This window comes from Hippocampus guttulatus, chromosome 9 (genome assembly GCF_054856545.1).
Source record: "Hippocampus guttulatus isolate MCC_2025c chromosome 9, RoL_Hgut_1.0, whole genome shotgun sequence".
Lineage (NCBI taxonomy): Eukaryota > Metazoa > Chordata > Actinopteri > Syngnathiformes > Syngnathidae > Hippocampus > Hippocampus guttulatus.
The window spans coordinates 14,318,811-14,332,261 of NC_141269.1; the positions used below are offsets into that span (position 1 = coordinate 14,318,811).

The 13,451-nt window shown below is 43.3% G+C and overlaps 2 protein-coding genes across 8 annotated transcripts; one reads left to right on the top strand and one right to left on the bottom strand.

The window, feature by feature from the left end:
* The first annotated feature begins 243 nt into the window (after positions 1 to 243).
* Positions 244 to 1,977, top strand: LOC147200469 (zinc finger MYM-type protein 1-like). Its single transcript, XM_086119174.1, has one exon. It carries the CDS (start codon positions 244 to 246, stop codon positions 1,975 to 1,977), a length of 1,734 nt encoding a protein of 577 aa, XP_085975300.1.
* A 1,337-nt stretch (positions 1,978 to 3,314) lies between these two features.
* zfyve27 (zinc finger, FYVE domain containing 27) lies at positions 3,315 to 13,206 on the bottom strand. Of its 7 annotated transcripts, none has more exons than XM_086119139.1 (14): positions 12,936 to 13,206; positions 11,870 to 12,106; positions 11,363 to 11,433; positions 11,111 to 11,297; positions 10,048 to 10,143; positions 9,774 to 9,886; positions 9,566 to 9,684; positions 9,260 to 9,331; positions 8,094 to 8,114; positions 7,901 to 7,921; positions 7,006 to 7,147; positions 6,867 to 6,913; positions 6,694 to 6,775; positions 3,315 to 4,227 (listed from the first exon to the last, which is right to left on the bottom strand). In XM_086119139.1, exons 2-14 carry the CDS (start codon positions 12,100 to 12,102, stop codon positions 4,157 to 4,159), a joined length of 1,275 nt encoding a protein of 424 aa, XP_085975265.1. In that variant the 5' UTR covers positions 12,103 to 12,106; positions 12,936 to 13,206; the 3' UTR covers positions 3,315 to 4,156. The 7 variants fall into 7 exon arrangements, with proteins under 7 accessions (XP_085975265.1, XP_085975262.1, XP_085975263.1 ...); XM_086119136.1 differs by having other exon boundaries at positions 6,867 to 6,937; XM_086119137.1 differs by having other exon boundaries at positions 6,867 to 6,937; positions 12,905 to 13,206.
* Between the last annotated feature and the right edge of the window lie 245 nt (positions 13,207 to 13,451).

Sequence of the window (13,451 nt, forward strand, 5' to 3'; positions counted from 1 at the left end):
AGACCAGAAGACTTTGTACTCCTTCAACATGGAGATATGGTGACCCGCACCTTCAAAAAAGACTGGTTCGAAAAAAAGAAATGGCTAACCGCGAGCACGACCAAAAGCGCACTCTTTTGTTTCCCCTGTCTTCTTTTTGGTGGCTTGGACTCCGTATGGGCATCGATCGGCTTCAAAGACATTAAACATCTGTCCGAAAGAACGGCCAAGCACGAGAGCTCCTCGTCACACCTGAGATGTGCCATGAAGTTGGGTTTACTTGGGCTGCCCGCAGTGCAGACGCGCATCGGTGACGCCGATCGGCTTGCCACAGAGGAACACAACAGACTAACCGGGGAGAATCGCTATGTTCTGGACAGACTGATTACCTGCGTTAAACTTTGTGGCAAGTGTGAAGTGGATTTGCACGGTCACGACGGAACACTAAACGCGGCTCTCTTTAGCTGCATATTTGAAACCATGTGTGAGGGAGACACCAGGCTCAAAAGACACTATAACGCGCAGCCTTTCTTTCATTTGTCTTTAAGCACCATTCAGGACGAGCTACTCGACTGCATGTATGAGGTCTACAGGGAGGAAGTGGACAAACAATTGCAACAGACCCAGTTTGTTGGTCTGCAGGTCCATGAAATTACTCATGTCTCGTGCAATTCTCAAATGGCCATCGTGTTGAGATATGTGGTGAACAACACTCTTATCGAGAGATTCCTTGAGTTAATCGAAGTCACGGATAAAACTGCCTTCGGCCTTTCCGACGCCATCCAACAAGTTCTCGAGCCCTTGCATCTGGCTGAGAAACTTATCGTGCAAACCTATGATGGAGCTGCCATGCTGAGTGATGGCGAAGGCAGCGTGCAAACCTTGATGCGTTTAAAGTACCCAAACGCAGTGTTTGTGCATTGCTACTCCCACCAGTTAAATGTTACCCTGCAGCAGGCGTGTGCATCTCGAATCCGTGAGCTGAAGGTGTTTTTTGCTGATTTGTCTGGCTTTGCAACCTTCTTCACGCCGCCCACAAGAGCAGCCGCCCTGATGAAGGTGTCGTACAACGACATCCAGCGACCACGGTGGAACTTTCAAAGCAGAACAATTAACGCTGTATGGGACAGCCAGGATGCCATACTGGAGTGTTTGGATTGCATTCGCACTCAGCCGGGATGGGACAGTGTGACTGTCAGCGAGGCATACGGCCTATCCATGCATTTGAGAGACCCCAGGTTTCTCCAGCTGCTGCATTTCTTCGCGGAAGTCATGCCGGAAGTGGACGTGCTACAGAACATCCTGCAGAACCGTGAGATTGACGGCTCGATCGTGAGATGCGCTGTGGAGAACTTCATCGCCAACGTGAAGGAGGTGAGAGAGAGGGCACACGTGATCGCCGACCACGCTGGCGATGGCGAACCCAAGCGCAGGAAAACCAACACGGCTGATGTTATGAAGGAGGCTTGTGACAACATGATTGCGCAAGTGGAGGACCGGTTCTCCAACAGTGACTACCTCATTGCAGCGCAGCTCGTGGACTGCTCACTTTTCCCCAAATTCGCAGCTTCATTCCCGGTGGCCCAACTCAGCTGTGCCATCAAGCTGTGGCCTTCAGCGCTTAAGAACAAGGAAAAGTTACAAAGTGAACTCAATATTCTCTACCAACACAATCAGCTGTACGCGGGCAAATCTGCACTTTCTCTCCTTCAGACTATTAGCGAAACTGGCCTACAAGACATCTTGTCCGAAACATGCATTCTGTTAAACATCTTCCTCGCAACTCCCATGGCGTCCCCTGAGCCTGACAGGAACCATTCAGCAATGGAAAGGATAAACACATTGGCAAAAAACACGCTAGGAAAAGAGCGATGGAATGCTCTTTGTATGCTTTCCAATGAAAACCAATTTATCCAGGAACTGGTTGATTTCAACAGAAAAGTCATGGACAAGTTTGCTCGTGCAAACAACCACAACATTTCATTTCTGTTCAAGTAAATTAGTTTTCTTATTGTATTTAATCTGTGAATAATAATTTGGATGAATGTACGGTAAGTCATTGAGGTGTCCAAATGTTGGCCACTTTCAGAACACCTTTGTCATTTTAGATGTTCTGCTACGGTGATTTTCTTTTCTTACACTTAATCAAATTTAAGTTAGTTTATTAAGCACGCGTTAACATTAATATTAAAAAGTGCCCTAACTTGGCTCTCGCTTACCGGACAATGTAAAGATTCCATAATGTTCACACACAACACAGTTTCGCTGTTCCTGAAATATGAACTACGTAGATGTTGAATGTTGAATTTTGCAATGACGTTGTAATGGCACTGCAAAATCTTTCAATTTCTTATTGAAACTGGCAAAATTTGTAAATTGGAACATGAAGGACATTTGGGTGTCCGGACACCCTCAACAGCATCATTTGCTCATCCTCTTCTGTTTCTACGCCGCTAGCTGCTCCTCAATGTTATGATTAATTGTTGGTTGGCGTCCAGTCCAGGGTGAGCGGGCTCTCGCCCATAGTTGGCTGGGGCAGGCTCCAGCACGCGCATGACCCGACTGAGGAGTGGTATTGGAGATGGACAGCCGAAGGTTTGAAATTTTGTTGTCCATGTATACTTTTAGGGCAGCCCGGTAGTCGAGTGGTTTGCATGTCGACTTCACAGTGCAGAGCTACTGGTTAAATTCCAGCTCCGGCCTTCCGGTGTGGAGTTTGCATGTTCTCCCCATGCTTGCGTGGGTTTTCTCCGGTTCCTCTGGTTTCCTCACACATTCCAAAATCATGCATGGCAGGCTTGATTGAACACTCTCAAATTGTCCCTAGCTGTGAGTGTGCCCTGCGATTGGCTGGCAACCAGTTCAGGGTGTCCCCCGCCTACTGCCCGAAGATAGCTGGGATAGTAGACTCCAGCACCCCCCGCGGCACGAGTGAGGATAAAGCGGTTTGGAAAATGAATGAATGAAGTATATTTTTACATATTGTGTGACTCCTTATCTATGTAAACTGTTGCAACTTTTTTTGTATTCATTCTTAACCACAAATATATACTGTATAGCTAAGTTGTTTTTGAATAATGTTCACTGCTGTTTGTTCATGTGTTAAAAGTACATCAGAGGTTAAGAGTAGTAGAATATATTACATGTTTGGAATTCAAGTTGCCTCACCATTGTTTCCTATATAAAACTCATTTTATATCGAAGAAGTGGAATAAATGTATACACGTTCCTGAGTTCCACAGTCATTTTGATGTATTCAGTGGGGAGAATTCCCTGTGTTTTGGTGTTTGGTGGACGCTTCCATGCTGCCAAGGCGCATTATCGTCAATATACAGTTTGGGATTTGACAGTTTATTTCGACAACGGAATATTTCACCCATAAAAGATGGAGCAATATATACATGACAAAAATCCATCATAACTTGCATTTTCAGGCGTTTTAAATTAAATATATTAGCTCTAGAAGAAAGGATTACATTAAAACCTTTCTATGATTACCGGTACAATAAAAGCAAAGCCAACAATTACAATCATCAGTGCCTGTGTAAAAAAAAATACCGTTGCATCTAGGGTCAGTCTCGAGTTAGAATGCCACTGCATCCACTTTCAAGTCCTGCTTTTCAGAGTGCGGGGCAGATGATGATGATGATTTGACCCAGATGCCCTGTCCAATCTGGTGAATCCAGTTGGCGAAATTTTGATCCAGTTAGGAGTAAAATAATGTTAGCCCACTAAGCTCAAACGACCCGAGAAAGCATCCTGGTCCATATCGCTCTTTTAACCCAGTGCATTGCCAAGAAGGTCACTCATAACAGTTTTTTTTTTTTGTTTTTTTTACGGAAATCCTCCAGAGTTCAAATTTGATCATGTTGATGGTCAGTCAAAATTTAAAACCATTGATCTTGTGAGCAATGCCTGAAAGCACCAGTCATCCTGTGTTTCCATGCATGACCTCCATTCCCTCTGCTCAGCAAAGGGACCAACAAGGGTCCGTAAACCTAACATCCAGTGACACAAGGGTGGGCATAACAGAAAAGGCAAGAAGGATTTTCAAAGATGCCTGTGCCTGAGGTGGAAAACCATGGCATGTCTTGAGGGTTTAGTTGCTTCTCGGTGTGAGGAGCGGAGTAGTAAACAGTGATACACATCCAACTGGGCCACACGGCCCAATGTCAGGTCACTGTAACTTGATGAGTGAGGAATTACAGGCAGCACAAACAAACACAGTCTCTCTCTGGGCCTCCGGAGCTGGGGAAAAAAAGGAGAGGTGATCAACATGATAATATGCTCCCTTTAAACATTAAATACTGTCAAACATCAAAATAACTCCCTAAACATACATTTTTGACTTTATGGTCAATGTTGGCAACAAATATACCGGTAAGTAAAATCTTACGAAAAGCTTGACGATTATGCATGACGTCACTCAAACCTTTTCATCCCAGGCCACATTGTAGTTAGAGTTGCCATCAAGGGGCCGGGCAAAACGGCGAAACCACCAACACTCGCTAGAGGTGTAATGCTACGCCAAAAATCACGGTTTTGTTATGTATGTTGGCTCTAAAGGGGAGTCAAAACTTTTTTTGGAATATGAATTAAGCAGCAACATCCACCTGTTTTTTTTGTCCATCTCAGGGGGCTGCCATTTTGCCTTGTACTGCTACCTGATGTCGACTGAAAATGGCAGCCCCCAGCTTGCAAACATCACGGCTCGCCTGTTTTCTGGGTTTGGTCACACGACGTTTGCGAGCTGAGCCCTTTGCCACTATGAACCCCCCACTTACTACTCGGCTGGATTAGTCAAGTCAAGTCAACAGTATTTATAGAGCACTTTCAAACAGCCATCGTTGCATACAAAGTGCTGTACATGGAGCAATTTAACATGCACAATAAAGAGTAAGACAAATCGGTAATAAAGGCGGTAGAAAGCACCAAACAGTAAAACCAAGAACAAATCTAAGTCATGCTGAGTCGAATGCCAAAGAATACAAGTGAGTTTTGAGGAGGGTTTTGAAGATGGGCAGCGAGGAGGCTTGCCGAATGTTCAGTGGGAGGTCATTCCAGAGAGAGGGACCAGCAACAGAAAAGGCTCGATCCCCTCTGAGCCTCAGTTTAGTTCTTGGTACTTCTAATAAAGTCTGGTCCACAGACCTGAGGCGCCGGGCAGGTGTGTAGGGGCGGATGAGCTCAGAGAGACGGTGGCGCGAGATTATTCAGAGATTTAAAAACAAATAAGAGGATCTTGAAAATAACTCTAAAATGAATGGGGAGCCAGTGAAGGGATGCCAGAGTAGGAGTTATGTGCTCCCTCTTACGAGTACCAGTCAAGAGGCGAGCAGCGGCATTCTGGACCAGCTGAAGGCACTTAATGGAGGACTGGCTGACTCCAAAGTAAAGGGCATTGCAGTAATCGAGCCGGGATGTGACAAAGGCATGAATTACTGTCTCAAAGTGTTCATGTGAGAGGAGAGGTTTTATTTTGGCCAGCTGTCTAAGGTGAAAGAAGCTGGATTTAACAACGGCACCAATTTGCCGATCGAGTTTGAAATCACTGTCCAGTTTAAGGCCCAAGTTTGAGACTGTTGACTTAAGATAAGGAGACAGGGGGCCCAAGTCTACAGGATGGAATGTACAAGGGCCACTGGGACCAAACAATATCACCTCTGTCTTCTTTTCATTGAATCTCAAGAAATTTTGTGCCATCCAGGTTTTGATTTCTTCCAGACAGGATAGGAGTGGCCTTAATGAGAAGGTGTCTTTCTTGCTCAGTGGGACATAGATCTGGCAGTCATCTGCATAGCAGTGGAAGGGAATACCATGTTTCCTTAAGATGGAACCCAATGGGAGCAGATACACAGAGAACAGCAGAGGCCCCAGAATTGAGCCCTGTGGAACACCACATGACAGGGGAGCAGTGCGTGACTCAGAGCAGCCAAGGCTGACACAGAAGGTTCTGCCAGCTAAATAGGACCTAAACCACTCAAGATCACTGCCGCCAATGCCCACCAAGTGCTGCAAACGAGACAGCAGAATACTGTGATCACTGTATCAAATGCTGCAGTTAAGTCCAATAAAACTAGACACACGTGGTCTCCAGAGTCATTTGCCAGGAGGATGTCATTAGAGACGCGTAACAGGGCTGACTCCGTGCTATGCATCGTCTTGAAACCTGACTGGAAGACCTCCAAGATGTTATGTTCATCCAAGAAAAATTTCAACTGCATGTGCACCACTTTTTCCAGAATTTTGGAAATGAAAGGCAGTTTGGAAATGGGCCTGAAACTTGACAGCACATCTGGATCAAGACCAGGTTTCTTGATCAAGGGTTGGACCACAGCATTTTTAAACTGTTGGGGAACTACACCAGAAGAGAGGCTGCTGTTGATGATATCCAAGCTGAAAATTATTAGCTGAAAAACTGTACCACTGAAGCAGTACGCATGATCACTCCATCTATGCTGCAGACAGCTGACAGAGGTAGACTCTTGCATCAATATTTTGCACAGTAACCCGAGGGGTGCGCGCTGAGTGTTGAAAAAGCTACTTACTGTATATTCCACTTGAAGCTGTATGAACTCAAAGCCACTCAGTGTGAAATAATATTACAATAAAGTTGCATCTGAAAGCCATTTAAAATCAAGTTTTGTTTTCTGGACTTCCTGTTAAATGTTCAACCTCCCGAGGATTGACTGGATTTGTCTTTTCTTGCCTTACCGGTGGCCCCCATGCAAGACCTCAGCACTTTGAATGAGCAGCATCGCGAACAAAAGCTGTTGCCACAGTTGCTGCAGTTCTTCTACAACAGGAAGAGAGACAGCTGTGTTGAGACGAGTATTGAATGAAATACAACGTGCACAGTTTGCACATCACTTCTCCTTAAGTCTCACCCTTTTCTTCAGGACTGAGAAGACAGCATTGCAGCTAGCACAGTTGCCTTTGGAGAGAGGAAAACGGACACCTATTCTGAGCATTATTATTGCAGCTACTTTAAAACTCGCGTTTGTCACTTTGTCACAACACTCTGACCTGCACCGGTGGTGGGGTAGCGTTTGCGCAGTTTCTCGGTCAGCTTGGACACTTTGCTGCGTATGGGTTCATTACGACTCAGGAGGCCATTTTCAGAGAGCGTGTCAAACTCAGGGGCTCCAAGTGGACCATCATCATCCTCCTGCAAAGGGAGGAGGGGGAGACAAGAGTAGACCCACGACGGGCACCGTTGCATGATGTAACTATGAGTGTAATAAATGCATGACAAAGTTCTACGATACAATGGTCCCTTCAACTTCAAACACCCACAAGGATGTTTTTGTAATTTGGAATACTAGCCGTATTTTTGAGGAAAATGTGCTTCAAAAGACAAGACACAAAAAAGCTTGAGGTTGAACGATCAGCCTTGGTGCAGTGACGCCAGATGAAGTAAATATCACATACACTGTTATGACCATTCAAAAACTTAAATTGTTAACAATGTGCAGTACTTTGAATCAAACTTTGAATGGCAAGAGTTTGACACTGGAATGTAATATTTTAATTTCCATGACTACATGAAATTGTGTGGAAATAACAACAAATCGGAGGTCGACCAGTGATTCTATAGTGTAGATGATCCATTCATTTTTTTGAGCAATTAAAATAATTGACTATACAACAAAGACAGTGATGGGTCACGATACTGTACATACAATAACAAAATACATGCACATGCATAGCAAAATGATCTGCTACACACAAGGACCTGCTATCCCGAATGCAAGGCATAGGCTCACAGTGTGATGGAGATACACTAGGATACACTATCATTAAGAAGATGCTCAGCTCAAATACAGCCCCCTCACAAAGACAGCGTGAAACCAAGCCCCTTAATAGAAACAACGTCACTGTTAGCTGCATGAACGAAAGGTACCGGAAAATGACCACTTACCACTAACACCAAAGGGGTTTCCTTTGTTGGATGCAGTAAAATACAGTACAAATTTACAGACAAGCACCCATGCTACTACTAGAGATCCCTGCCACAGGATTGTAAATACAGTATAGTACAGAACTTGGACAGTTCACAGAACTTTGTGACAAAGAGATCAGAAAGGTCTCAGTACACATGAGGCAACACTCACCTGCAGGGAAATGGAACTTTCCTGATTTCAGAGGAATGCATGAGATAAATAGGAATAACATAATGAGTAATACTGTTTTTGTGATAATGTTGTGTTTAAAAAAAATATATATATATACCGGTACATGTATATATGCAGATTATTTTAACTTTACGAGGTACCAGAAGGTACGGCCTCTCACAAAGGAGTGTCCTTAAAACGAGCCGATAGCTTAACAAAGAAAACAAGACCAGGGCCAGCAGACACAGTTTAAATTATGTTCACAATTTAAATTGAGTAATTTGAATTTGAGGAAAATAACTGAAATGCAAAGGATAGTGCCTGAAAAGGATGTGGGAAGTGCTTAAAATTATAACTCACTGACGGTCATGAACATTCATAAAAGTCAGCAATAATTTATAAAAAATAAATGAATGACATTAAAGACAAAAATGGGGATGTTTATCGAAAGACGTGGCTTCCTCACTCACTTGAAAGGATCGGCGAGGTGCACCCTGCTCATGTACATTTTTACCACAAGCCGCACTATTGCATCCACAGCTACATTTAAAATCATAAATATGAGTACGCAATATGTATTGTTGTACAACTCAATATATGTGTGCTTTTTATACAGTATTTCCATGGCTTGACGGTGTGCAGCTTGCCACTGTGTCTGGCCTGCTTAAAATCTGGAAATGGATGTTTCGCGTGCATTGTGATTGGCTGGAAACTGCAACGTCGCCACATCGTGCAACCTGCATTTGTGTGCGTGTCTCTCCCTCCCTGTCAATCGTTTGTTTTTGGCTGGCTTTAGTTGTCCCATCAACCTCAAATTTGAGAGGAGGAATGTGGTTGGTTGGCTTGAGCTTTACATGCAGCATGAGCGCGACAAGTTCGCATCGTTTGGCTGATATCATTTTACATTTTAATATTAATAGCTTGAGCGTTCATGTCTAGGTATTAACACAACGACAATATACCCCCCAGTCAATACAGTACCAAAAAAATCATCCAAATTCAAACTATTTAATCATTCATCAACCGATCCTGATATTAATTTTGAACAGGAATACATGCCGCATGTGTCATTCCACCAAAGACTTTAAATTCGGTGCACATTTTCTGAGACTGGTATTTAAAAAGGTACCGGAAATGTACAATACACATCGGCATAACTGTCATACCTCAATTGCATCTTTAAATTCATCATCAGGCTCAGCTTCTTCTGCTTCCTCTATACTGCCTGGTGATATGTCCTGCAAAGAAATATCCTTTTTTTTGTCAATTATTTATTTGTTTTAGGAGTGCATTTAAATAAAGAGCAATATGCTAAATACTGTATAAAATTTACAAAACAATACTATGGTACTAATGGTTTTACATTGAAGAAAAACAAAAAAGTGCATAAAGTCTCAGTGATTGTACCAACGCCTTATACTACGCCCCACATCACAACTACTCGGCTATGTTGTCTCCATCTGATCTCTCACCTCCAGACTGGTTGGTGTGGGCGTCCTGTCCACTGCATTGCTGTGCTCCAGTTCTTCATACGTTGCCTCTGAACTCGAGGCCTGGCCAAAATGGAACAGCTTCTTCAGGTCCAACAAAACTGGATGCAAAGTAACAACAAAAACAATGTCAGTTTGGTAATATTTTAAATACATGATCTCATCAAGCTGTTTGTTAGGTGGAGCTCACCTCTGTGGAAGTCTCTATTCCAAAGGAAGACGGCGCTGTTCAAACCAGCAATCACCCAGCCCACAGGAGCGAGGTAGAGAAGACACACCACTGTAAACAATCCTACATAAAACCTAGAGATAGACGATCACATGTAAATGCTGAGTGATAAGACCATATTTTCAACCAGCTCCCTACTCACAAGGGCTTCACATATTTTCCAATAGTATTTAACACACAACACACCTCCTTTTAAGATTACAGGGAATACCTTCAATTAACTGGTACACTTTACCTTGATGATGTGGTGTGATTGTCCCAGTACAGGACCTTGTAAAGTGTTTCTGCTGATTGACAGGCCGAAGACAGCATGTCATCCAGGTGCTTCAACCTGGAAACAGGAAAGATGAGTCCATGATGAGAAATTGAGATTCCTCTTCCACATAAGCATGTCATGAACTGTTTCCTTATGCACATTTTAATAGGGCCATATGATAAAAAACTGATCTTTGAGTTGCTTGTATTCAAGGACTTGTCCTGACATACGAGTAACACAATTTACAAGTTTTCCAAGATACGAGGCATCAATTGCTTGTTTTTTGTTTTTGTTTTTAACTTCCACTTACAAGCACAAATTCAAGATGCAAACACTTGAATGGTGGCAGGTGACTCAACTCACTCCACAACAAGTGACAGTTTGGCAGATATAATGAGTAAATATTCTTAAAAAGTGGCTTCAAGCTGTTAATTGCTGGTCTCAGCTGAACGTTACTGTCAAACAAAATGTAATACTCAGCACAAATTATCACAGTCTGTGTATAGGTCACAATGCTGTGTTCGGCTGAAGCGAATGAAAAGTAATGTTTATATTAATTAATACGTTTATATTTACATTTTTTATTTAAAGGGGCGGGTAGCACAGTGGTCGAATGGTCAGCATGTCCACCTCAAGGTTCGATTCTGGCTCCGGCCTTCTTGTGTGAGTTTGCATGTTCTCCGCGGGCCTGCGTGTGTTTACTCCGTTTCCCTCCCACATTCCCAAAACATACACGGAAGGTTAATTGAACACTCGAAATTGTCCCTGGGTGTGATTGTGAGCGCGAATGGTTGTTCGTCTGTGTGTGCCCTGCAATTGGCTGGCGAGCAATTCAGGGTCCCCCCCGCCGACTGCCCGAAGACAGCTGGCATCGGCACTAGTACGCCCACAACCCTCGGATTCGAAAAAGGATGGATGGATGGAAGTTTTGTGTGCATTTTTAAATACCTACAAATCTTTCAGAATCAAAGGTTGTCTCGAGCTTTTTACAGTCACATTAAAAATAATCAATCAGTGAAACAGAAAATGCAGCATCTCTTACAGGTCTTTGACTTCCAGCATAGCCTCCTGTTTGCTGAGGTGCACCGTCTGCAAATCTCTGCGGTGTACGGTATGGTAATGCCTCTTCTGGAGTTCCGCTTCTGAGGCTCTGCCCCAGCACCTGTCCTGCAGGTAGCCCAGGGCAGCAGGTACTGTGACTGCCACCAAACACACTGACAACCAACCCACTGACAGAGGGGAAGAAAAGGCCAATTAGTAGCAGCCACTACCGACAGATGAAGTCTTAACTTACCTTCATTGATAGTGCAGAAGAAGACATTGAGGAATATACAAACAACCAGCGAGCACAGGGGCATCCTCCACCTGAAAAATAGAAATCATACTCTTCACAAGATGTCTCTCTGCTATTGAAAACAAGAGCTATATAGATTGATGTTGAACTGGCTCGCAGGTAGAGTGAAACAGCTACATGTCAATGATGATGAAATGTTAACATTCTAAGACCGCACTACACCACCAACACCTTTTTTCAAATGAATGTTAAATGTGCACTGAATGAAGTCAACTTGCTTTCAGTAACTCTCCCTTTGCCCTAACCTAAAAACATAATCTTTATGCATGATAGTTGTAAATGTTAAAATGTTAACTCAATCACTGCATAGTTAATAAACATTTTATGAAGGCAATAGCTTGATCCCCAAACATACAAACTACTACTTGTTATGGGAATATTCGTTTCCAAATCAGAACAAACTGAAGGTCAACCAGCATTCCTGAAGTCTGTGTTCCAAACACACACCCGAGCAGGAAGCGGGCCAGCTCCATAGCATCTGTAACTGGTTCCAGAAAAAGTGCCATTCTCTTATAGGAGACAACCATGTTGAGGAGATCAAAGTTCAGTGTCGATCTTGGGCTTCCCAGTTCAGAAGCGTCTGGAGACCCCAGCGTCTCCTTGGATATGGTGTGCACCATTTCGCCCCTTTCCCCTGCGCCCTGGTAAGGGTCCGATGACGCCGCTGCACCATGCATCATAATCCTGTGCAGTTTAAGGAAATGAAAAAGATTAAGATGGTGGTAATGGTGTCACTCCCATTCCTGAATTGCTACTGTGACTACGTTTTAGAATCCTGTAAAACCAGCAATGTTGGGCTGCTGCCACCATATCACACTATGTCACACCAGTTTTCATCCCGTACAGCGCGCGGGCTACTCATTGGAGCTAAACCTTTTAGACACTAGGAATATTGCTGGTATGTGATCAATATTCATCTGTGATGATAATGCATTGCTACATATGGCATTTGAGTCATAAATGGACACTTGGTTTGCAGAACACACCTGTTCACAATACTGTACTATTTATGAATGTTTCAATCCATTAAGTCATTCACAAATTAGATCTTATAATTTTCTTGATCATTTCCGTAAATGTATATATTGCTCTATTGCAGATGTTAGGGGTTGAATTCTCTGCCAAGCCTTGAAATATTCAACTGTCGGATCTCAAAGATAATACGCAACGTGGTAGAAGCATGTCAAAGCATTGAAATCATTACATCAGTACATGGAGGAGCAATGTTTTTGGTGTTCTTCAGATCAATATGAGATGGCACTTTGACCCCTCAGAGATGTGGCAATTATTGTAGACGTTAAAGAAGCAATTTGTCCACAAAGGTGTGCTTTACTAACTTACATTTCCTTTAATATTAAAGCGTAATCATTGAGTAACTTGGAACAATGGGATCAAGCACTTCATCACTGCTCAACAAGAAATTATGTTGTTGTAAAATGCGGATGAAGTCAAATATAGGCCAAAAAATGTAAACTACGTTACTTTAATCTCGCTCGTTGATCCGATAATTTACCCCGAGCTACGTGTCCAAACACAGCAAATTTAAGAACGGCAGCGGCTGCTAGAAGCTCAAGCGTCACTGGCAGGTCGCTCCGACATCGTAATCCTGGAGGAAGGCGAAACCTCCAACTTCAACAACCCAGGCAACACGACAGCATCGTATTGCATGAGCAATGACCTGTGCTAACGATTAATACTATGTCCTGTCTTTTTAATGTGCAATCCGGCTGTTTCTTCCGGCTAGTTATGCTAACTCCCTGTTGTAATATTACGTTTCCTGTTATTCTAGGCTGAGCAATCGATCGTCGAAAAGTCACACATGACCAACATACTGTAGTCGATGACGCTGCCATGAGTTTTACAGAAAAGATGGAAATTCCAACAAAAGGAGTGGATACTGGTTGTGCAGTTATGCAGAATAAAACCATACAACTTTATCTGAGGAAAGATGAAAAACTGCAGGCTTTGTCTTGAGACAACATAGAGCAATGTAAACAAATTATTTCCACGTTTCCCAACGAGTCCACAT

Bases quoted from the DNA above. Each gene is read 5' to 3' on its own strand.
- LOC147200469 (XM_086119174.1), top strand. From the start codon at position 244: ATGAAGTTGGGTTTACTTGGGCTGCCCGCAGTGCAGACGCGCATCGGT.
- zfyve27 (XM_086119136.1), bottom strand. From the start codon at position 12,102: ATGATGCATGGTGCAGCGGCGTCATCGGACCCTTACCAGGGCGCAGGG. The intron at 11,298-11,362 runs GTAAGTTAAGAC...CCCCTCTGTCAG, and splicing joins CTTCTGCACTATCAATGAAG to TGGGTTGGTTGTCAGTGTGT. The intron at 6,776-6,866 runs GTGAGACTTAAG...TTCCTGTTGTAG, and splicing joins TCTCAGTCCTGAAGAAAAGG to AAGAACTGCAGCAACTGTGG.